Source organism: Saccostrea echinata, unplaced genomic scaffold (genome assembly GCF_033153115.1).
Source record: "Saccostrea echinata isolate AGI-Se365-2 ecotype Australia unplaced genomic scaffold, CSIRO_AGI_Sech_v1 ptg000016l, whole genome shotgun sequence".
In the NCBI taxonomy this organism is placed as follows: domain Eukaryota; kingdom Metazoa; phylum Mollusca; class Bivalvia; order Ostreida; family Ostreidae; genus Saccostrea; species Saccostrea echinata.
This window is the reverse complement of record NW_026889765.1, coordinates 10,488,352-10,514,341: the sequence shown is the minus strand read 5'-3', so window position 1 is coordinate 10,514,341 and position 25,990 is coordinate 10,488,352. Positions and strand designations below refer to the sequence as shown.

At 35.2% G+C, this 25,990-nt stretch overlaps 1 protein-coding gene across 1 annotated transcript in view; it reads right to left on the bottom strand.

The window, feature by feature from the left end:
* Positions 1-540: 540 nt before the first annotated feature.
* LOC133188423 (DNA-directed RNA polymerase I subunit RPA2-like) overlaps positions 541-25,990 on the bottom strand; it is a 30,344-nt gene continuing 4,894 nt past the window's right edge. Inside the window, exons 9-30 of the mRNA XM_061323849.1 lie at positions 25,685-25,780; positions 24,811-24,887; positions 24,330-24,476; positions 22,415-22,468; positions 21,835-21,952; positions 20,318-20,408; positions 16,395-16,501; positions 14,168-14,303; positions 12,039-12,112; positions 11,158-11,364; positions 10,750-10,947; positions 10,508-10,615; positions 8,271-8,447; positions 7,934-8,017; positions 7,139-7,296; positions 6,680-6,821; positions 6,183-6,241; positions 5,623-5,720; positions 5,122-5,247; positions 4,462-4,589; positions 3,495-3,659; positions 541-1,076 (exon numbers count right to left, since the gene is read on the bottom strand). Of these exons, the coding sequence (XP_061179833.1) occupies positions 843-1,076; positions 3,495-3,659; positions 4,462-4,589; positions 5,122-5,247; positions 5,623-5,720; positions 6,183-6,241; positions 6,680-6,821; positions 7,139-7,296; positions 7,934-8,017; positions 8,271-8,447; positions 10,508-10,615; positions 10,750-10,947; positions 11,158-11,364; positions 12,039-12,112; positions 14,168-14,303; positions 16,395-16,501; positions 20,318-20,408; positions 21,835-21,952; positions 22,415-22,468; positions 24,330-24,476; positions 24,811-24,887; positions 25,685-25,780 (2,784 nt within the window). The 3' untranslated portion in view covers positions 541-842. The remainder of the gene's footprint in view (positions 1,077-3,494; positions 3,660-4,461; positions 4,590-5,121; positions 5,248-5,622; positions 5,721-6,182; positions 6,242-6,679; positions 6,822-7,138; positions 7,297-7,933; positions 8,018-8,270; positions 8,448-10,507; positions 10,616-10,749; positions 10,948-11,157; positions 11,365-12,038; positions 12,113-14,167; positions 14,304-16,394; positions 16,502-20,317; positions 20,409-21,834; positions 21,953-22,414; positions 22,469-24,329; positions 24,477-24,810; positions 24,888-25,684; positions 25,781-25,990) is intronic.

The window sequence follows — 25,990 nt, the reverse complement described above, 5'->3', positions numbered from 1 at the left end:
TCTTTGTGCTTTCTATATTAATATTTCTTCACTTAGGACAGTTATGTTAGTTTAAGAGTTGTTGTAAAATGCGCGGTATAAAAAAAATTAATTCATTACAATATGTATCGGTAACGATCCTCTAATAAAACTAATGTCCAAATAACTGTATCTCACTTCCATTCTCAATGACCGTGTAGTGTAGGACAGCGCCGCGAGAATTCCATCGGCATCGAAAGGAGGCTATTTGACTTGCCTAGATAGCCGAGCAGTCTAGCGCGATGTTCCTGCACTGCTAGGAGACAGATTTCGTAGGTCTCGAGTTCAACCCCGGGTTGGGGCGGAAGTGGGTATCCTTATAAAGTGAATTTCTTTGTGCTTTCTATATATATATATATATATATATATATATATATATATATATATATATATATATATATATATGCTTTTCTTGCCTTTGTCAAAAGAATTTTGAATTGTTCGTGAGACTTCTCCAAGTGAAAATCCGGGATCCACCTTGCATGTCTGCAGTGTTTTTTATAATGAAATAATAAATACAAATCTGTTTCAACATGTGTTTTTATGTAATATATTTCATCACTAAACAGAAAACAACAGAATTTACACCCACTTTTTTTACAAACTGAATCATTTGTATCAAACCTCAGAATAATTATTTCTGACTTTTATTAAATATTGCACATCATGCACACCTTTTTATAGCACAATTCTCTCTCTCTCTCATTAACATTCTCTCTCAACATCCAGTCACTCCTCTCTCATATCTTCTATTCCCCTTTCAGCGCCAGCTGTCCCTCCCTTCCACACCATTACATGTAATACATGTACCACACATAGAGGCATTACTGACTGCTAACTGGAGCCACATCTAACTTCACTCTAATGTTCATGGCTGCAAGCTCAGCTACCAGGTATCGGAAAACAAAGGGGATGGTGACAATTTGTACAGAGTCAGTTTTCTTACAAGCACGACATTTCCATTGTCTGACCTTTTCGGAGACATCTGCCACAGATCCCTTAGAAGGCTTCTCCAGATGAGGAGCTAAAATACTGCCGCATTCCATACATACATGTGCCTGAATAAAAAGTCAAGTAGGATCAATGTATTCAGCTTCTAGACAGAAATTTTAGCATCATCATAATTGCATTCTTAGTACTTTGAGAATCAAAATAGTGTAACCAACTTTTCCTTAAAAGCATCAGTACATTCTCAAATTATGAAGAATTTATTGGACATTTTGTACAATATTTTTTTAATCCTTGCAAAAATTTTGCAACTGTTTACAAGTAAAAGAAAGTTTGTTCAAACATTCCTTCAATTCTTACGGATTCTTACCTGGGAGATATCACTACGGTCCAGTAGGCGGTCCTTGAGGAGATAAGATGTTCTGTGTGATATGATTCTTACCTGGGAGATATCACTACGGTCCAGGAGGCGGTCCTTGAGGAGATAAGATGTTCCGTGTGATACGATTCTTACCTGGGAGATATCACTACAGTCCAGGAGGCGGTCCTTGAGGAGATAAGATGTTCCGTGTGATACGATTCTTACCTGGGAGATATCACTACAGTCCAGGAGGCGGTCCTTGAGGAGATAAGATGTTCCGTGTGATACGATTCTTACCTGGGAGATATCACTACGGTCCAGTAGGCGGTCCTTGAGGAGATAAGATGTTCTATGTGATATGATTCTTACCTGGGAGATATCACTACAGTCCAGTAAGTGGTCCTTGAGGAGATAAGATGTTCCGTGTGATACGATTCTTACCTGGGAGATATCACTACAGTCCAGGAAGCGGTCCTTGAGGAGATAAGATGTTCTGTGTGATATGATTCTTACCTGGGAGATATCACTACAGTCCAGTAGGTGGTCCTTGAGGAGATAAGATGTTCTATGTGATATGATTCTTACCTGGGAGATATCACTACAGTCCAGGAGGCGGTCCTTGAGGAGATAAGATGTTCTATGTGATATGATTCTTACCTGGGAGATATCACTACAGTCCAGGAGGCGGTCCATGAGGAGATAAGATGTTCCGTGTGATACGATTCTTACCTGGGAGATATCACTACAGTCCAGTAGGCGGTCCTTGAAGAGGTAAGATGTTCTATGTGATATGATTCTTACCTGGGAGATATCACTACAGTCCAGGAGGCGGTCCTTGAGGAGATAAGATGTTCCATGTGAAATGATTTTTACCTGGGAGATATCACTACAGTCCAGTAGGCGGTCCTTGAAGAGGTAAGATGTTCTGTGTGATATGATTCTTACCTGGGAGATATCACTACAGTCCAGTAGGCGGTCCTTGAAGAGGTAAGATGTTCTGTGTGATATGATTCTTACCTGGGAGATATCACTACAGTCCAGGAGGCGGTCCTTGAGGAGATAAGATGTTCCGTGTGATACGATTCTTACCTGGGAGATATCACTACAGTCCAGGAGGCGGTCCTTGAGGAGATAAGGTGTTCCGTGTGATATGATTCTTACCTGGGAGATATCACTACAGTCCAGGAGGCGGTCCTTGAGGAGATAAGATGTTCTATGTGATATGATTCTTACCTGGGAGATATCACTACAGTCCAGTAGGCGGTCCTTGAAGAGGTAAGATGTTCTATGTGATATGATTCTTACCTGGGAGATATCACTACAGTCCAGTAGCGGTCCTTGAGGAGATAAGATGTTCTGTGTGATATGATTCTTACCTGGGAGATATCACTACAGTCCAGTAGGCGGTCCTTGAGGAGATAAGATGTTCCGTGTGATACGATTCTTACCTGGGAGATATCACTACAGTCCAGGAAGCGGTCCTTGAGGAGATAAGATGTTCTGTGTGATATGATTCTTACCTGGGAGATATCACTACAGTCCAGTAGGTGGTCCATGAGGAGATATGATGTTCTGTGTGATATGATTCTTACCTGGGAGATATCACTACAGTCAGTAGGCGGTCCTTGAGGAGATAAGATGTTCTGTGTGATATGATTCTTACCTGGGAGATATCACTACAGTCCAGTAAGCGGTCCTTGAGGAGATAAGATGTTCTATGTGATATGATTCTTACCTGGGAGATATCACTACAGTCCAGGAGGCGGTCCTTGAGGAGATAAGATGTTCTATGTGATATGATTCTTACCTGGGAGATATCACTACAGTCCAGTAGGCGGTCCTTGAGGAGATAAGATGTTCTATGTAAAATGATTCTTACCTGGGACATATCACTACAGTCCAGGAGGCGGTCCTTGAGGAGATAAGATGTTCTATGTAAAATGATTCTTACCTGGGAGATATCACTACAGTCCAGGAGGCGGTCCTTGAGGAGATAAAATGTTCTGTGTGATATGATTCTTACCTGGGACATATCACTACAGTCCAGTAAGTGGTCCTTGAGGAGATAAGATGTTCTGTGTGATATGATTCTTACCTGGGAGATATCACTACAGTCCAGGAGGCGGTCCTTGAGGAGATAAGATGTTCCGTGTGATATGATTCTTACCTGGGAGATGTCACTACAGTCCAGGAGGCGGTCCTTGAGGAGATTAGATGTTCCGTGTGAAATGAGGGCATCCCTCTCCATTTCTCCAAACCTGACTCCACCTCCTCTCTTACGACCTTTGATGGGCTGCTGAGTGATGGGGTCAACAGGACCAGTGGTTCTCACCTAACAGTCAACATAGAGAGACTTCAATTAAGGAATGTTTTTAAGTTTTGTGTGAGTTATTGGTGTGTAAATCACACAAGACTTGTCACGTAGGCATATTTCATGAAGCGCGCTAGCGTTTCATGAAAAATACGCCTGCGTGCAATTCTGTGTGATTTACACACCAATAATTCACACTAAATGTAAAAACATTCCTTATATTTACATTTTATATGTTTAAATGCATCAAAAATATACTCAATGTTTGAATTTCTCGCTGCCCTATATCGTCATATTTTTATTGACGTCTCTGTAGCCATGTTGTGACGTCACTTTAACGCGAGTTTCTCCATGTATATTTCTATGAGTGAGTATACACAAAAATGGCTTTCAAATCAATTTCACAGTTAGCTTAGTAGAAAAACACAGCAAATGTAAATATTTTCTATTATTTTATTACCATTTGATAAGTAGGAATGTACAGTATTCATTTCAATATTCATTTTGCAAGTACTGTAGATCACCAAACTTTTGTGACACCTCATTTACACAAGATAGCTATTTGGTATTTGTAAGTGAGACAAAATTTTCATGAATTCTGATTATTGCCTGTATATAATCTTAAATGAAAAAATGAACACGAGAATAATATTTTCATGAGCAGACAGTTTCGTGTAATTGCATGGAAATAAAGTTCTTGCCAGTGGGAATAAAAAGTGATCAATCATTTACAGTAACATAATGAAATACTGTCATATCATTAATGACACCTCTTGTTTTAGAGTTTTTTTATTTTTTGGGGGTTGGGGGGTGGGGTAGATACCTGGAATTTGTCAGACACCATGTGTCTGAGCCTCTGATAGTAGACCACTCCAATAAAGATGTCTGCCTCCAGTTCAAGTCCATTCACACCACTGAATAATCTCTCTGTACCATAGTAATTATAACCCGCTGTAAACAGAAAATATGATACATCACTGAATAATCTCTCCGTACTATGGTAATTATAACCTGCTGTAAATAGAAAATATGATACACTAATGAATAATCTCTCTGTACCATGGCAATTATAACCCGCTGTAAACAGAAAATATGATACATCAATGAACAATCTCTCTGTACCATGGTAATTATAACTTGCTGTAAACAGAAAATATGATACACTAATGAACAATCTCTCTGTACCATGGTAATTATAACCCACTGTAAACAGAAAATATGATACACCATTAAAATGATACTTCACTAAACAATTGCTCTGTACCATGATATTCTAGAGTGCAGTTATCAGAATAAAAAAATCTGACTTACACCATTAATCTCTCTGTGAATCTTCTGTACATTATACATGATTTAGTATTAGAGCATTTAACAGTTTCTGAAGATCATTTTAATTAAAAGAGCATCATGAATAAAATCCCAACAAAATTCGAAATGAAAAAGTTTCTATGAAGAACACCCTACACCATTTCAATGGCCTTACCTTTCACTAACATTCTGCCAAAGTAATCTATGGCAGGTTCTTCCTCAGAGAACTGGAAAGGCGTGGCATCGTGACAAAGCCCGTGGAGGGCCGCAGATTTCCCTGCCATACTCTCTATCATCATTCCTTAAAGCAAAACAGTAACAATTAATTCATTGGCCAGTCTATATTTACAAATTATTGAGTAACCATAGAGCAGTGTTTTTTTGACAGGTCTAGTAAAATCTTTTTGGACTCTCCTTTGATGCTAAAAATTATGGTAAACAGTCATACCTTGCTATCTCAAACTCAATGTGATTGAGAAAAAAACTTATGAGATATCCAAGGATTCGAGACACTGAGTATAAAATACATGTACTTAAAGAATATTTGGTTGGGACTTCCAAATCACTTAGACATATCCATGAAATTTGAGATATCAGTGTTAGAGATACGATATTCAACTGTACAATTTTGGCAAGAACACAGTCAAGCCAAAAACATTTCAAATTTGGATCTTACCAATTGTCATTCTGGAGGGATAGCCGTGGGGGTTAAACAAAATGTCTGGTGTCATTCCGCTCTCAGTGAAAGGCATGTTTTCAGCTGGCCACATCATACTGAGGGTATTAACAATGTAATATATTATTTCTTATTAACTTTCAAATTGATGTTTTGGTACACAAAGGTAAAATTTAAACACATTGGAATATTTCAATCTTGATAATTTTCATAATCATTTTCCTTTAAATCCATGCACACAGAATATCTATATGTGTATTGATAATTATAATTCAACTCTCTTTTGCATGTGACTAATTTTCACAATTTTGTAAGGATGTTATCAAAGGCAAACACAAAAGAAAAGAGAAGTCTTTGAGGATTTTTTTGAATGATATTATTGCAAAAGAAAGCAAGTGCTACAGGAAGTTTTATGTATAGCAACTTTAAAAAATGCTGCTAAAACCTAAATTTTTTAATATATATAAATATCCATAAAGAAATATCTTCTAAATTTTTTGAATATTTAAGGCAATTCTACAGGACCACTATATATTTTCATATACTGCTAACACACATACCTACAGATTCCTTTCTGGCCATGCCGGCTGGAGAATTTGTCTCCTATGATGGGGTTCCTCTGTTAGGTAAGAAAAATAATTGCTGAATCATATCTACTATATCAACATTGTGATTGTTAACAGTTTAAATCAGCAAAATAAAGTTTTATTTTTAATTATGCTTACATACATGTATATGTGAATTTTGATGTATCGGTACATATGTATATAATTTATATATATTTATATATATGATTTAGAGATTCCAAAAGCTGTGAAAATCTGAGACAATCATGCTTTGAGATAATTTAACTGATACTGGCTTTCTTAATAATACAATTCTTCTGCATTCATTCACATTGACAGCTGTAGAATTATATACTGGTTCTCTAGAAAATTTGTGATGGCTGATGGTGAAAAAGCAACAGATCCTAGCAGGTCAAGTCACTTATAACAATTTATCTACACTGGCAAGTTAGAGCTCTAAAGCTATTGCTATGGTAACAATGTGACCTCACCTTGACCCTAAGGAGGACACAAACTTTACACAGTTCCTGTGTCCCTGTGTTGTCCCCCACGGCTTTGATCTGCTGGACATAGGCTGGTTCATCTGATGTGTAATTCTGTGTATGAGACTGCCCTGTTTGTATGTTGATTACACTAAAAAAAAAAAAAGAAGTCTCTGATGAGACTGTAGCTCTACTGGTTTATATTTATAGCAACGAAGAGAAAAAAAATATTTTTTTTTTTGGTACATGTATTACATCTACAGAATTACAAAAAAAAAACATATGTATCCAAATGTTTTTTTTTGAAATTTGTACAAAGTTTATTAGACTGATACTAAGTCTGTATGAGGAGTAGCAATTTGAAAGATTCCTTATAGATTTAAATTATGAAACATCCATCAAAAGACAGATACCAATTTAAATATATTTTTATATACAATATATATCATAAATGTAAGTAACATTCACCTGTAAAATGGATCCCCCTTCTGTAGGAAGGTTCCTATGTGGGGTAGTCCCTCCTTTGTCAAGCTACCCCCAAGAAAATGGCTGTTGTCAGGAAGACAACCAAACACCTCCAAAGGTCGACCGTGATTTTGATCCCCCTTGCTACGGAGGTCTATGATCTGGTAACAGACACAAAATGAAATGAAGACTCATGGATCAATAGCATTGCTAAGAATTCATGAAGCTGATTTTCACAAAATAAAGTTCCACATTAATGTAAATATAGAGAAAAATATTATCATCCCCTTCATTCAAAAATTAATCAATGCTCTGTATTTTGATCAGTGTTTGAAATAACCATGCGCCCGACCGCCGGAGATGCACAAATTTTGCAGAGGGCGAACAAATTTGCATGTATTGACGCCTGACTGAACGTGTTAAAATTTTCGATAATTAAAATTAAAATATTTGACAAATCTCTCTTGTATCAACTAATAGTATCCACTGCAAAGTGTAACAAGCCAAGAGGAATAATTCATCAGTCTACAGATTCTGGTTCGAAGTTATGGTGACCTGGTTCCAGTCACATAATCAATAAAAACAAATTTATAAAAGAGCAATTATTTTCTCGGACTAGTAGATCTTTGGCAGGGCTGACAACTTTTACTAGCAGTCAGCCCTGCATGTCTGGCTAATTTTGCAGTGAGTTTCAAACACTGATTTTGATCATGCAATAAATTGTTTACAAACAAGATTTAGCAAAACAGCACAATCAAGACACTGTTACACAAGACTTATACCTAAAGGTCTACTTACCTGTGTTTTGTATACACTTGCATGAGCAAAGCCTCGTTCAAATGAGGATTTGTTTAGAATCATGGCATCTTCCATGTCATACCCCTAAAAAATATAGAATTACAAAAGCATGCTAATTTATGCATACATGTACACTGTACATATATTTCAACAAGAGAATGAATAAACTAAAACTTACTTGATACATGTACATGTATGTCTGATTTGTTTGTCTCAATTTTGTCTGATATGTCTAGTTCACTTGATCCAATCTTGTCTGATACATGTATGTCATACTCACTTCATCAAATGAAAATGTGGGATTTTGTTTAAAGTATCCAAATCATCTCATACATACTGTATAGGACATGACAGCCACTATAGCATTTGTCCCCAGTGGGTAGTTGTCCATATCGTAGTGGTCATACATGACTGGCCGGACCACAGGAGACTGGGGGGTCTGTAATCGGTACAACTTGTTGTCGGAGCGATGGTCCAGAGCATGAAGAGGGGTCCCCATAGTCTGCTTACCCATCTAATACGAGAAAATTATTAAATGAAGATTAAAATGGTTAAAGACTGAGAAATGGAGAAGACTTACCAGGCACTGATACATGTTCCTAGCAGGGATGGGGTAATTGAAAAAAGTAATTGTAATTGACTGTAATTAATTACATTTTTTGAAGTAATTGGAAGTAATTTGTAATTGAACATTTTTTCAATTACTTGTAATTGTAATTTAATTAATTACACTGAAAAAATACCATGTAATTTCAATTACTTTTTCAATTACTTTATATAATACACATTTATGATATATTCATGATGTATCATCACCACTACCTCCCCATTTTACTGGTTTATTTTATTGTTAAACATATCTTCAATCTTTCAGTTATACAAAATTTTAGGTTAATGCTTACAAAAAAGTAATTAAATGATTGGCTTGATAATGATAAACTAGTTTCTTTCTAATCATTATGTAAATTTTGAATTTTTTTATCTATGTTTCTAAATATGAATTTTGAACCACCCTTCTTAGGTCTATTCAGCTATGAAACACACATTTATTATATTTCAATCTTTGTTGTTTGATCAATAATAAAGAAAAAGAAGGTGTGTGTCATTAATTAAGTTTTCTCTTGTTGGGAAGAGATAATTGCCCTCCAGATCACAGCTTTAAATTGCAATCAAAACAAATCAACTCCTCTAAAGAGATATTCATTCCATGATTTAGAAGACAAAGCCAATGGAGATAATTATTTCAATTTAAAATGCTCCGCTAGCTTTAGAAAAGAAAAACTTTCAATTTAATAATTATTTTAACATATAAACAGATTTTTATGAAAGAATTTTCTATCTGTACAATTCTGATTTATGAAGTAAAATTGTCCAACGTAAATAGCAATTTAGGATGTTCAGGTTACCTTCAAATGAAGGGTTACAGTTGCGACTCATTTCACTCTATTAAAATACTCACTTTTAATCAAATATCATAAGCCATGCAATTTGTGTACATGTAGGTTTTGTGTGGTGGAAACTGCATCAAACTGATCTTGGATAGTTCTTTAAGAGATTCTTTAATGTTTATAAATCAAACCACAATGATACACAATGCCTGTAGCATATTATTTCTTGTATTGTTTGTGCAGAGGCTGGGCTTATATACAAATAAATGATGTTCTGTATATTCATTGACAAGGATTATAAAAATTTTCAAAAAAATTAAAAAATGTAATTTGTAATTTAATTAATTACTTTTGCAAAGTAATTGTAATTTAATTAATTACATGTCTTAGAAAGCTTGTAATTTAATTGTAATTGAAGAAAAAGTCAAAGTAATTGTAATTTAATTAATTACTTTTTAAAGTAATTGAACCCATCCCTGGTTCCTAGTGCTCTGGTTAAAGACTGAGAAATGGAGTAGACTTATCAGGCACTGATACATGTTCCTAGTGCTCTGGTTAAAGACTGAGAATGGAGTAAACATACCTGGCACTGATACATGTTTCTAGGACTCTGGTTAAAGTCTGAGAATGGAGTAAACTTTCCTGACACTGATACATGTTTCTAGGACTCTGGTTAAAGTCTGAGAATGGAGTAAACTTACCAGGCACTGATACATGTTTCTAGAGCTCTGGTTAAAGTCTGAGAATGGAGTAAACTTACCAGGCACTGATACATGTTTCTAGTGCTCTGGTTAAAGTCTGAGAATGGAGTAAACTTACCAGGCACTGATACATGTTCCTAGAGCTCTGGTTAAAGTCTGACAATGGAGTAAACTTACCAGGCACTGATACATGTTTCTAGAGCTCTGGTTAAAGTCTGAGAATGGAGTAAACTTACCTGGCACTGATACATGTTTCTAGAGCTCTGGTTAAAGTCTGAGAATGGAGTAAACTTACCTGACACTGATATATGTTTCTAGAGCTCTGGTTAAAGTCTGAGAATGGAGTAAACTTACCTGGCACTGGTACATGTTCCTAGTGCTCTGGTTAAAGTCTGAGAATGGAGTAAACTTACCAGGCACTGATACATGTTCCTAGGACTCTGGTTAAAGTCTGAGAATGGAGTAAACTGTGCTATAGTTTTTACCTGACACTGGTACATGTTCCTTGGGCTCTGGTTGAAGTCTGAAAATGGGGTAAACTGTGCTACAGTAGACAACATGGCCACCTCACTCAGCTCCTTGTGGGTTGTTACCTACAAATGATTGAAATTAAATCTGTACAAATATCAGATGGACAATTACTATCCTATTTCTGTTTGAATTTGCCAACATGCTACATGTACTTTCTTCATCATTTACTTCAACATGTACACTTTTGAAAACTTACCCCTTGCTTGGCCTCTTCTGAGGTGACACAGATATCCATATAAACCTGTTCGAATGTCCCTATCCACTCTTTACTGTCTGTTGCAAGGTTCCACACGGGGCGAATCATTCGAGCAGTGCTGGTGAAGATGTACAAGCCTGGAAACTGGCTGGCAAACTTTGTTTTGGGGACCAGACAAATCTCGGACATGGGAGGGACCTGGAAAAGGATGTAAAATCTAAAGACCTAGCCCCAGGACCATGAAGCAGTCTGAACTCAAAAATTTCAATTATATATTCATTAAATAAGATTTTTATTAAAAACTGACAGTTAAAAATGAAAACATGAGAACAATCTCATAGAAATATTAAACTCCTTTGAAATCTTTCTGTCTTTCATTTGCTATTTTAGTTTGATTGTGAAACTGACCCTGTTTAGACCTTTGACCTTCATGAACCTGAGCCTCTTTTCCACATTCTGTGCAATATCTTCATGGATGTATCCCAGAATCCTTCCATCCAGGAAAACTGTAAAGCACTGTGACATTGGCCCCATTGCTGGAGCATGACATGGGGTCGTTCCCATAGAGAACAAAAGGTCAGCTACATGTGAATTACTATAATGTGATGTCACAGCCTAAAAAAACAAAGATTAAATAATTTTCACTTTCATAGGGATCAGTTCTTGATTACAACAAGTACTGCAGGACCTTAATACTGTGAAATCACTAATTTTCATGGGGGTTTAATTTTCATTTGTTCTTTGGTATGACAGGACCCCCAATTTATGTCTCTCACAAAATCCTAAAATTTCATGTAATAGTATCATGTTTCTTCTCCAACCATGAAATCAAATCCCTTCAAATCAGTATTTTTTTCCCAATCCACAAAGATATGATCCCTCCAAAATAGGTGATTTTACAGTAGTTGATTCTCTAATACATGTATTTTTTATTAGAACAACAAATGTGCTAAAGTTCCATATTTAATACATGTAAATTACATACATGTACATGTAGCAAAATCAAAGCAGCATCGTCCTTATAAAAAAACAATGAAATCTGCTCACAGCTAACACACTTCCTCTGAATATCTCCATTTAATAAGGTCAAATTTAGTAAACCGTATGACCAAAAAGTTTAAACTCATGAAATACATACATGTATCAACTGGATGTAACAAATTATACAGATATCGCTAAATAAAGCAGGTTTTCCCTCTAGTATTTAATTTGCTTTTAAGAGGACTGATGTTGATAGAAACATATTACCATAGTTTATCAAGTGAACTAAGAAAGAGAGAGTGACTCACCCCTGCCAGAGCTGTAAGATGATTCAGGAGACCACAGGGACTACCATCTGGAGTGTGAACAGGACATAGGAAGCCTAAAATGGTCAAAGTAATGATTATTGCACGGTTATTGTTTGATTATTTTCTTTATTGGCAGTTTTAAGAACAGTTTTTCTCCCCTGAGGCCAAGCAGGTTTTTGTTTGTGTCCACCTATCATTCAAAAGCCTGCCTACCTATTCTCAAAAAACAAACAAGTCAAAAAATAAAACACAGATGATATTATCATAAAAATGAAGTGATTCCACAGATTGAAATTCATTAATCTACTTTCCTCAAAGAAAAATATATTCCTTTGCTTAATAAAGTATTACATGTATAATGTATACTTATTTAGACTGATTCTAGACAAAAAAAAGAAGAAATAAACAGGATTCAAAAATTTCCTCTAAAATAATCCATTTTGGGACTGCTGATTTTGTTTATTTTTTTTCTGATCTGGTGTCAAAAACCAAGGTGCACAAGGATGCTAAACAAAGAAAAAATTTGGAATGGGAGTAAGGATTTTTCTAATCAAATATAGAAAATACTCAGAATGTACAAAGGTGGGAGGGGGTTAAAAAAAAACAGCATTTTCTCGCATTACTGGCAGTGAGAAACAGATGAATTCCCTGAGGAACAACAGAGTGATATTTCCTTATCTTGCATCACATGATGTGATGTCACCAATTCTTAACACTCCTCTCTCTCTCTGTGACATCACAGTGTACAATACATCATACATGTGATATGTACAGGCTGTACGCAAAATGTACAGTTTTTTGAGCCCATTCATCGTGTACCGGCGGGACACCAAAATTCACGGAATATGAAAATTTGTACAGTATTTTGAATTTCTCGCTAAATGCCGCCATTTTCCTCTCATTCTCGCTCGCGAGACACTGAAAAACGTCACCTGTGTTTGACACTTGACCTTCTGATAATAGTGTAGTGTACACAAACCATCGCGTGCGAAGGTGTGAACTGCCAATTGGGATAATTATCTTGCTATAAATCCGTATCAAATATCCCTTTAGGTAGCTTTATTTTTTAAGGGGCACTTAATTACTGTTAATGTTTTGTATACGTAACTTGATTGAAAAAAATAAAGCCAACTTCAAAAGTTGATATACATGACTTTAGTCTTAATATATGTGAATCTGACCCAGATCTTCGTAGGTATAAAATATACGATGTTTATTACAATGATTACGATGGAATTTCAGAAGAATTTAAGCAATATTTTATACCATTTTTTTGTACCGTTTTTTGATAAGCAGTGTACAGTTTTTTCACCCAAATTCCAGTTTTTTTATGGCTCCTGTACAGTTTTGTGGTCTTTGACTTATCACATGTATGATACATATATATTATTTTAACAGTAACTTGATCTGAAGAGCCATATGTCAAGTTGACAGGCGCGGATCATCAGATCAAACGAGACACAAAGCGTCGAGTTTGATCTGATGATCCGCGCCTGTCAACGAGGTGTGATACGGTTCTTCGGATCAAGTTACTCTTATAATTATAAATTTATTATATACCCCTTTACAACTAGCAAAATATAATAAAATGAAACTTTCTGTATCAATTACATAACTTTTATCCATTAAACAGACCATTTTGTCAAGGAAGTTTTTGAAGTGCGAGAATAAATAGGTCATTTATCTGTGTACTACGGCATCAGTTTCAGAGAGAGGTGATATGGATTCAGAAAACCACAGTGTGGTGATCCGGAACATCGGATCCCACCGTCACATGATTGTATAACATGACCGATTGACAAACAGTTGGGTATATAATAAAACATTAGCTCAACACAACATTACATTAACACAACACAACATTAACATAACACAACACATTTACAAGAAACTGACATGGACAGCACAATGACTTTTTGATATATAGTCAAACCTCATTATCTCAAACTTGATTGGAATAAGAAAAAACTTTGAGATATCCAAGGGTTTGAGATATGGAGGTTTAAATACATTAGGAAAAAGTGGTAGGGATTTCCAAATCACTTCAACATATCCATGGTATTCAAGATAACAAGGTTCAAGATATCAAAGTTCAACTGGACTGGGCCAGAAACAGTATGTGTCCCTACCCCAGGCTTCTGGAAGGAGTTTACGGACAGCCGTTGTTCTCATCTCACTGAAGAAAGATCCTCTGTGTACACAGCGGAAATGTGAAATGTATCTAAAGAAGTTCAGCTTGTCTGCCACCACAGTCAAACCAGTCGCCTGAACAAATAACAAGAAAATAAATATAGTAAATGAATATCAAGACATGTATGTGAAAGTACAAGGTCACAAGCCATAGCAATTACAGTCAAACCTGTTTTTTAAGAGGCCATCTTAGGGAAGTTTTGCAAGTGGCCACTTAAAACAGGTGGCCTCTTATTCCAGTTTGCTCTCAAAATAGCCAGTCAATCAATAAACGAACATAGTTCAACACTACAGTAAAACTTGGTTATAGTGAAGTTCTGGGGACCTGCAAATTTACTTTGCAATATAAATAGTGAACTAGCAATATAGATTTTTTTTCCTTCAAGTATGACTACAAAATGTATTCATGGAAGTATAAAATACAAAATTTACCTTGGAGTTCAAAGGTTTCAGATGAATTGAGTTTCAAATATATATACTTACAAAATTAATGTCGATTCAATATATTAAAAATTAAGATCTTTAAAAATTACCTATAAAAGATGTCAATTTGGTTATTTTTAACTTCTAAGGGACACAGAATCAATTTGTAATAATCATAAATTGGCTAAATCCAAGTTCGTTATATCAGTAAAATTTTACAACTTTGTTAAGAATTTAACCGGGGATTACAATAAAGTTCACTACATCCATAAATTTGCTATATCCGTGTTTGCACTGAATGAGTTTTACTGTATAGTTAAATTAATTAATAATTTAAGAGAATAAAATGGACGAATATTTGATGTCTGATCTTACAGTTCGATCTGGACTTGAATAAGCTATAGTCCATGGCACTTTAGTTCAAAATAAGACAAAAAGTTGTACAAGTTCTCTTAATGGATTCATATTCTATATCTCCTTTTGTTGAATAAAGTCTCTCTTCATTTATCAGGTCAAGTACACTACCTTTTATGGAAGGCACTTTTCAACATGATGTTTTCGTCAAACCCATTCTCCAATCAATTGAATTAGTCGCAAAGCATGACGGTCCACTACGTGTTTACAATTCAATAGTGACATGTGGTTTTCATCGGTTTACTGCATATTTACTTGGTCAACGGAAATACCGTAAAGCTTCTTTTTTACTTTATAAGGCTGAAATTGAAAGATTATATTCCGAAGACACAGTTCCATGCTCACATTTGATATTTGAGTTGTTTTAGATGATTAATAGTTGCTTCAAATCTGTACAAAAGCTTTGATGTTTGAGTGTACATAAAAAAAATGTGATGGTATCGAGGAGTTAAATAATAATTGCGCACCTTGTACTGCTGTCTAAAACTATGTACATGTATATCACATGAAATAAAACACACCCAATGCTTTATCGACACAATAGCACCTACATCTCTGTGACAGTGCTGAACAATGGTTTAGGCCGATGTATTACAAGTTGATATAAGGCTTCATAAAGCAAATTTTGTAAATGTGAGCATAGATATGAAAGATTTTACATCATTTTCAATATTTATTTTATAAATATCAAAAAACGAATTAAAAATGAGTTTCCAAGGGACAATTCAAGTTGCCCTTTATTTTCAACACAACTGAGTTCATATTGATATTTGTAGTAGCCCATAATGCATTGCGACTCATTCAACAGTCAGTAAAGTAAACAGATAGCTAATTTACATGCAAATTTATGCTGACGTCAGAAAATCTAGTGGTCTCGACCTGTTTATATAAGGATCTAAAGGAATGGCTTTAACAAAATAAAATGCAAACGCCCGTGCAGACATTTGTAATCTAGGAAAATACACATAAAAAGTTTAAGATGTAAAACTGTTCACAGGCTTTCAAAAACTGCTTCATCAAAGAATACAACCACTAAGTAAACAGTACATGAATTAAGTTAAACTGCTTTTTTTCAATTAACATGCAAAAACATTTTTCCTAAAATCATGAAACATCAGTCAGTAAGGTTTATCAGAGAAACACTTAAATGATATCCCTATAGACCTAGTGTTTCTGTTCCTGCCAGAATAAAGCCTTTAAATTGTCATGCTCTTATCTTCTCTTACTTAGCATATTGCATCCCTAATTTTTCACAAAAGTCCAACTATTGCTTACCATATTTTTTTCCAGTCTCGAGAGTTATAATGATTCATTTTTTAATGAACTTACTTGCATTAAACCAAGTCCACTTTTGGACATAAGTGTGCCACTTGCCATAAAATAGTCCATCGCCTTAGTTATATTTCCTGTGTGTCTTAAGGCATCATTCATGGTTGCTGAAATTATATAAGAATAAGAGAACAATCTCTCATTTCATAATTCAATTAATTTTGTAAATTTTATCTATTTTTCCTCCTAAATTTACGAATACATGTACATTGTTGATCATTTTTAAAGTGAGATTGTATTCTCAAACAAGAGGCCCAAGGGCCTTAACGGTCACCTGAGTATAATACAACAATTTAGAGGATCCCTCGAGTATAAAATGAACTGAAAGGTGAAGCTTTGTTGCCCAAAAGCAAGAAAAATAGGGTGATCAGGATCAACAAAATAATTAGTCTAGCATTCATTAACAGTTCATAAATTAGGTTCTAATCTGTTCCCCATTTATCACCATCACCATACAGTATATTAACAAACTCTCACTGCTTCTGTACTATCTTAATTCCTTGTTGAAGTCTCTTACATTGGCCTCTCTTAGTCTTTGATGAACATTTAATGACAAGTTATTTTTGTCTCATTTTTATTTATGTATTACTTACAAGTCTACCTGATCATTAAAACTATGAAAGTACTTTTTGTATTATACAATAAAAATTCTTGCATAATTCTCTTATTCTATTAACCTTTCAAGTACATTATTTTCAGTGATTTTAAAATTATCAAAGTAAATGGCAAAGGGGAATAACTCCTCTCAGTAGATTACAAATTAATAGAGCCCTAGCCAGGACCAGAACACTTGACCAAATGGTCCAGATGTTCAAAAATCTGGTAAAAATACCCTTCTTTATTAAAACTTTACTTTTTTGCCTCTGATATGCCCAGATGCAGAGAAGATTTTTAAAGAAATAATGCATTTTTACTACAGATTCACTATATTATCAATAGAGCCCCCCCCCCCCCCCACTTCCCATCGAGAAACACCAGAGCCTCTCACCCTGGGACCAGAAGTTTGCTCATCATAAGTAATCACTTTGTTTATCTGCTTAACACTAAGGAGCAGACAGGATTATTTAATAGAATTAATGCATTTTCACTATATTACATGTATCAAGAGCCCTACCCTTACAAAAGCACATCTGACCCAGGGGTCATGCAATTCACTACTCTGGAAGAAGCACTCTTGCTCATCATAACTATACACTTAGCTTCTTTGCTTTTTAACCAGAAGCAGAAAAGAATATTTTCAAAGAAATTTTGCTTTTTCACTATATAATCATTAGAGCCCCCCTCCCTTTCCACCAGAACCCCTGACCCTGGGGCCATGAAATTCACAATTTTGGAAGAGGCATCCTTGCGTATAATAACAATGTACTTAGTTTGTTTAAATAATACCGGGGCAGAGAAGGAAGATTTTCAAAGAAATAATTCACCTTCACTATAGGATCTATAAAGCCCCACCCTAGCACCAGAGCCCCTGTCCATGGGGCCATGAATTTCACAATTTTGGAAGAGGCATCCTGTTTAAATAATACCCAGGAGCAGAGAAGAAGATTTTTAAAGCATTAAATATTAAATGCATTTTCACAATATAATAAATAGAGCACCACCCTAACACGAGAACCCCTGATCCAGGGGCAATGAAATTCAAAATTTTGGAAGAGGCATCCTTGCTTATCATAACTATGTTTTTAATTTGTTTAAATAATACCCAGGAGTAGAGAAGAAGATTTTCAAAGAAATAATGCACTTTCACTATAGGATCTATATAGCCTCACCCTAGCACCAGAACTCCTGACCCTGGGGCTATGAATTCCACAATTTTGGTAGAGTCACTCTTGCTTATCATAACTATCTATTTAATTTGTTTAAATACTACAGGAGTAGAGAAGTAGATTTTCAAAAAAAATAATGCACTTTCACTATATGATCTATATAATCCCGCCCTAGCACCAGAATCCCTGACCCTGGGGCCATGAATTTCACAATTTTGGGCTCAATGCTTATTACAATCATGCCAACAGTTTGACTGCTTGATGTCCAGGAGTAAAGAAGAAGATTTTTAAAGATTGAATTAATTTTGGTTTTAGCCCCACCCCTCAGGCCCCAGGGGGGCAGGGACCATGAAATTCAAAAATTTTGTTCCCCTTCATACATAGATGCCATATGCTAAAATTGACTTAGATTGGTTCAGCGGTTTCAGAGAAGAAGCTGAAAATGTTCAAATGTTAACACACGACGAACAAAAACAGTTCACAACAGGTAACCTGAGTGACTCAGGTGACCTAACTAGAAAACTAACACAGTCAGAGAGAGTCCCACTGAGGGCTGTTATACAAAAATGACAACAGGGTTGTCACCAGGTTTCTGGAAAGGAGTACTGTAAACCAACTATTATTTGCTTCATCTTTTATTCACAAATTGTCAGTTTAAAATCAATCCACAACAATTAATTTTCACGACTGAGGGAACATTCCCTACAAATACAACGCAAAATAATTGGTTTGTGGTGATTACCCATCCGGTAGTATTCGCAAGTTAAAGTAGGTCGCAAAGCACGCGAATATTTCTCGCAAGCGAATAAAAGTTGGTTTACAGTAATCCAGGGAGGGGTACCCTCTACTCAGAACCAGATTATATTTTATAAAATTTGGGTTCTGGTGCAATATGAATTATGAATAAATAAATTTTATTTTTCAAAAATGAAATTTACAAGTGCTTTTAAAAGGGGGTGCAATCACATGATTTGCACCCCTCCCCTCCCAATTTCAATGGCTGTGTATAGTAAAATTCAGAATAAATACAGTATATATTAAAGGAAGAGGACATGAAAAACATTTTAAGTTATTATATAAAAACAAAAGTGTTGATAAACGGATGGACAGACAGACAAAGTGATTGCTGTTGGGCTCTGCCATTTCATGTGAGGCCCTAATTTTGCTTCTCATAATTTAAAGCATTCAATTACTTTTATTTAATAAAGAGATATTTCTGTAAAACACCTCATACTGTCAATCAGTAAAGAGATATTTCTGTAAGACACCTCATACTGTCAATCAATAAAGAGATATCTCTGTCAGACACCTCATACTCTCAATCAATAAAGAGATATCTCTGTCAGACACCTCATACTCTCTATCAGTAAAGAGATATTTCTGTAAGACACCTCATACTCTCAATCTATAAAGAGATATTTCTGTCAGACACCTCATACTGTCAATCAGTAAAGAGATATTCCTATAAGACACCTCATACTCACAATCAATAAAGAGATATCTCTGTCAGACACCTCATACTCTCAATCAGTAAAGAGATATTTCTGTCAGACACCTCATACTCTCAATCAATAAAGAGATATTTCTGTCAGACACCTCATACTGTCAATCAGTAAAGAGATATTTCTGTCAGACACCTTATACTAACAATCAGTAAAGAGATATTTCTGTAAGACACCTCATACTCTCAATCAGTAAAGAGATATCTCTGTCAGACACCTCATACTCACAATCAATAAAGAGATATTTCTGTCAGACACCTCATACTGTCAATAAGTAAAGAGATATTTCTGTCAGACACCTCATACTCTCAATCAGTAAAGAGATATTTCTGTCAGACATCTCATACTGTCAATCAGTAAAGAGATATTTCTGTCAGACACCTTATACTAACAATCAGTAAATAGATATTTCTGTCAGACACCTCATACTCTCAATCAGTAAAGAGATATTTCTGTAAGACACCTCATACTCACAATCAGTAAAGAGATATTCTTGTAAAACACCTCATACTAACAATCAGTAGAGATATTCCTGTAAGACATCTCATACTCTCAATCAATAAAGAGATATTTCTGTAGACACCTCATACTAACAATCAGTAAAGAGATATTCTTGTAAAACACCTCATACTCACATTATTTTCTTGATACTCACTTGTAGTTAAGAGGTATTCCTGCTGTTTGTAATTTTTGGCATTTCTTTCAATTGAAGTTTTGACAGACACCATCCAATCATGCAACTTTTCCTGAAAAAGTGAAAGTTTAATAATTATGTTGTCATGTACCTCATCAAAATGAATTACCGTATACCCCTCAAAAACAGAGCATATACATGTACTGCTAACTCTGAAAGATCCTCTATGTTTGTTTATGCTTATGCCAGTACTGCTTCATGCATGGATATAGAAGGGGGTCTGGACCCCACTGGAATTTGCAGAGTTATTAAAAGTACATGTATTACTGAAGCAAATACATGTATAAAATACTTTGGACCCCCAAAGAAAACGTGGACCCCCCATCCCTGCCACAAAATATGTTTTTTTCACGATGTTTGGGAATGGATTTCACATTTTTTTTTTTTTTTTGGTTGTCAAGAAATTTCTGGATTGGAAATTTTTTGATTGGGGTGGATTTCAGAAGAACCATAAATGTATCTTGCCAAAGATAAAAAGCAGATGTACCATAATTTTCCATATTTTCCATTATCAATATGCAAAATAAGGAACAACATAATTTTCAACTTATCAAAACTATGATTTAATGTTTGGTCAATAAACAACCAGTTAAACAAGAGGCCCATGGGCCACAATGCTCACTTGAATCACTTTGGCCCTGCTGTTCTGCATCAGATTTTTCCCCAATATACGTGCACTCCTTTGTACATATTTGATCGTCTTTTGTGGCCCCACCCTATAGGGGCTGCAATTTAAACGGAAATGAATCTACACTACTAGAGAATGCTCTGATATTAATTTGATTCATCATGGATTTGCTCTTGAGAGGCAGACTTTTAAAGTTTTTTCCAGTATAATCCCCACTGTGCCCCACCCAACCCCCAGGGACTATGATCTGAACAATTTACAATCTACACTACCTCAGAAAGCTTTCAACCAAATTTAATCTTTTCTAATCCAGTGGTTCTTGAGAAGAAGATTTTGAAAGATTTTTCCTATATATTTCCATGAAAAACTTTGATTCCCCATTGTGGCTCCACCCTTCCCCCGGGGGTCATGATTTGAACAATTTAGAATCTACACTACCCCAGGATGCTTCCATATAAGTTTCAGCTTTTCTGGCCAAGTGGTTCTTGAGAAGAAGATTTTTAAAGATTTGTCCTAAATATTTCAATGTAAAACTTTGATCCCCTATTGTGGCCTCATTCTATTCCCAGGGGACATGATTTGAATAATTTAGATTCTCCACTACCTCAGGAAGTTTTCACATAAGTTTCAGCTATTCTGGTCCATTTGTTCTTGAGAAGGAAATTTTTTAACGACCCCACCCAATTTTTGCCTTTTCTTGATTATCTCCCCTTGGATGAGGGCTTGGCCCTTCATTTTAATAATTTAGAATCCCCTTCACTCAGGAATGCTTAGTACCAACTTTTGTTAAGCTCACTTGAGATTTCAGCTCAGGTGAGCTAAAAAGTACTTAATGTTTCTTTTTTCTTACCTTTAAAATCATACCATACAACTGACCTCCCAGTAAAAGCTCCTGGAACATGGGGTTGTCAGCACTCTCTGCTGCACACTCCCCTTTGGCGAAGGCAAACACCTTTCTGGTCATATAGCTACAAAAAATAAAGTCAACAAACTAGTCAAAATTCAAATAACCCCTTAACTAGTCAAAATTCAAATAACCCCTTAACTAGTCAAAATACAAATAACCCCTTAACTAGTCAAAATACAAATAACCCCTTACATGTAACTAGTCAAAATGCAAAAAGCTTTCTGGTCATATACTCAGTATCTAAAGAGAATTAACTAGTCAAAATGCAAACACTTCCTTGATCATATACATATAGAGAAAAAGAATTAGCACAATGAAGCAGCTTTATCATTATAACATCTATCAAACTGAGCCAGATTAATATCACATACAGCTTTTGTACATGTATGTGTTCCTGTTCTCTAATTTTTTTTTAAGAATTAGTCAATATGCTATTTAGAAGACATTGATTGGCCAGTTGTAAAGTTTACACGTATATTAACGTCTTTGATTGGTCAAAGTATACTACTGCTTGCATACTTACATTAAAAGGTTAAATTTGTCCACATTATTTTCTAGGTGTACACATACACTGCGTCTACAAAAAAAATCAAGTAATTAAAGTTAAAAAACCCTTTGGAATGTGACTAAAAGACCCCACCAATATAAAACAAGAGGCCCAAGGACCTTAACGGTCACCTGAGTACAATACAACAATTTAGAGGATCCATAAAATGATAAATGAAGCTTTGTTGCTGAAAAGCAAGAAAAATAGTATGATTACCATCAACAAAATAATTGGTCTAGTATCTATCTGTCCCCCATTTATCACTATTACCATGCAGACTATTAACAAATGTCTATTTTTTAACCCCATATTATTACTTCTCACATTGGCCTCTCTTGGCCTTTGAAGAACATTTAAAAAGATAAGTTATTTTGTATCATTTTTATTATTCATCTATTATTTCCAAGTCATTAAAACTATGAAAGTCCTTTTGTATTATAGAATAAATATTCTTGCATTATTCTCTTATTCTATTAACCTTTCAAATACATCACTTACATTGATAAGGCCAAACAAAAAAATATGTGTGGTTCCAGTTACACTTCCAAAAAAATTAGGGTTGGTAGGTAGGGATTTTTTTTTTTTTTTTTAAACAAAATGATTTTCTTAATTTTTTCTAAATAATACCTATCACTGCTTTGCAAATGGCATTTAGATGTGGTGTGATAATATACTAGTCAATATTGGTAGGGGACACCTACATGCTAGCTTGCTTTGGATTTAACACTATTAAACATTTGCACTATGTTTTGCAAGGAGGCTGTCATTGCTGAAACTAAAACTTAAACTGGAGCCATTGATGGAAATCGGGGGAAATTCTGGAAAAAATATGAAAATTGCAAAAAAAAAGTTTAGGGTCGGGGGTATAAAATAGGAAAGGTCGGGTAACAGGAACCACACATATTTTTTTATTTGGTCTAATTATCAAAGGTGAATGGCAAAGGGGAATAACTTTGCTCAGCAGAATACAAGTTAATAGGAATAACTTTGCTCAGCAGAATACAAGTTAATAGAGCCCTGGCCTGGACCAAAACACTTGACTAAATGGTCCAGGTGTTCAAAATTCTGATAAAAATACTCTTGCATATTAAACTTTTACTCTCTTTGCCTGGAACATGCCCAGAAGCATAGAAGATTTTCAAAGAAATGCAATTTCACTATATTAATAAATAAATAAATCCCCATCCTTACACCAGAACATCTGACCCATTGGCCATGAACTCACAATTCTGGAAGAAGCACCCTTGCTCACCATTACTATACACTTGTTTCTTTGCTTTATAGCCAGTAGTAGAAAAAATATTTTGAAAGAAATTATGCATTTTCACTATATAATCAATAGAGCCCCCCCCCCCCCCCCTCACCAGAACCCCTGACCCAAGGGCCATGAATTTCACAATTTTGGAAGATGCATTTTTCCATATCATAACCATGCACTTCCTTTGATTGAAAAATACCCGGGAGCAGAGAAGAAGATTTTGAAAGAATTTATGCATTTTCCCTATATAATCAATAGAGCCCCGCCCTAACACCAGAAACCCTGACCCAGGGACCATGAAATTCACAATTTCTGAAAACGCAGCCATGCTCACCATAACTATGTTCTTAGTTTCTTTAATATCCAGGAGCAGAGAAGAAGATTTTCAAAGAATTAATGCATTTTCACTATATAATCAATAAAGCCCCGTCCTAACACCAGAACCCCTGACCCTGGGGCCATGAAATGGTTTAGCGGTTTCAGAGAAGAAGCTAAAAATGTTCAAATGTTAAGACACAACGCATGACAATGGACGAAAACAGATAGCAATAGGTCACCTGACTGTAATACTTATACTTAAATTTCACAGCATATCTAAATCATACATGTATCCTCACTGCACTGAGTACTCACTTGAGCATGTACTCGCCCACTTCCTCATCTGAGTACCACTCAGGCAGACTGAGTTTGACTCGGAATAACTCCCCTAAATACTTCAGCACTGTCTTCTGTGTGGTGAGATTTTCTGATAGAGCATGACGTAACATGGCTATAATACAACTGAAATCAGATATATCATAAAAATGGTAAAATGTCAACGTTTTAAAGGCAAGAAGTACAGGAAAGAAATTAATTACTGGCTTGATTTGCAAAACTATAGTAAACAATTACTCATAATAGCTTTCATCGATTTTGCAAATTTCCTTTGCTAAATGTACTTTTGAATCAGGAGAAAGAAAATATCATCATATATCAAATGGAAGTACTTCACATATTAGTATTATTCCAAAACCAGATACTTACCTGTGTGTTTTACTAGTTCAATTTCAATGTCTACATATATATCATCCATTTTCCATGTATGCTGCAACAAAAACTAAACTTATCCACTCACCCTTTGTAAAATGAGTCTTGTTCCTTGCCCCTGGTCAGTTGGTCATATATAAATTTATCTGTCACATTATGTAGACCCTACAAATGGACATGTAATAAATTATAGCATTCCTGGTTCTGAGCAACTAACTACCGATTAAAATTAAAAAAACTGAAACACTACTGATTAAAAAAGTTAATCAATATAACTCCAACCATTCCTATGATTCAGAATATACTGTATGTACATGTATACCAATAATAGAATATACTGTGCATACTGTATGTACATGTATACCAATAATAGAAACTAATATTGTCTTGTCTTCAGTTCCTGATTGTTTACTTTAAGGTCAAGATCTAGTAAATGACTTTAGACTGTTTTTTTGGTGCTAGATCCATTATGACGTCATAATCAGTTTAAACGTTCTTTTCCCCGCACTTTAAGGCTCTAATAGAATAATGTAGAAAATAAAGTTTTTTCATAGAATTCAATTGAAATCATGTGAAAATGAATCCCGAAACCTATATTCAATTTGATATTAATTTAAAGAAGAGGATAAGAAGAAACAAATTACCGTTCTCTGAGAGACTGTAGGCAATCTGGATACATTTCCTTTGTCCGATAAAGAAAAAACTCCCGTATTCATGACTGATTTTATTAATTTTTCATCAAAAAAGACAGTTTAAAATATGATTTGTCATCTTGTTTACCTACAAAATACACCTTATTTGACCAAGCTATACTTAAAAAGCATCTTTAAAGGAACTTATTTCTCTAATTTGAGAAATCTGTAGGCTCCTTTCATTTACTAGATCTTGACCTTAATGACACATTTTTACTCAAATCTTCAAATTTTACATCCTTTGAAATCACCATGATGTTAACATATTACCTTAAGGATAATAATGACTGGTACAAAGAACATTTCTTTAAGGTGACTGAAGCACAGTGTGGCCATTCCATTGGACAGGTAGTGTAAGACATTGTTCTAAGGTAAAAATAAAAGTATGTACTGAAGCATAATCACATTTATTTTATAAAAAGCAGGTACATGTATTGTAAAGCCAAAGAAATTGTGATTTATACATGTTATTGCAGGTCACTCCCCCCCCCCCATCTCCACTCATGACCTTACCACCCAAACCTTACCACTCCAATGTTGTCTAACCCCTCCCTGTATTTGACCTCACCACTCCAA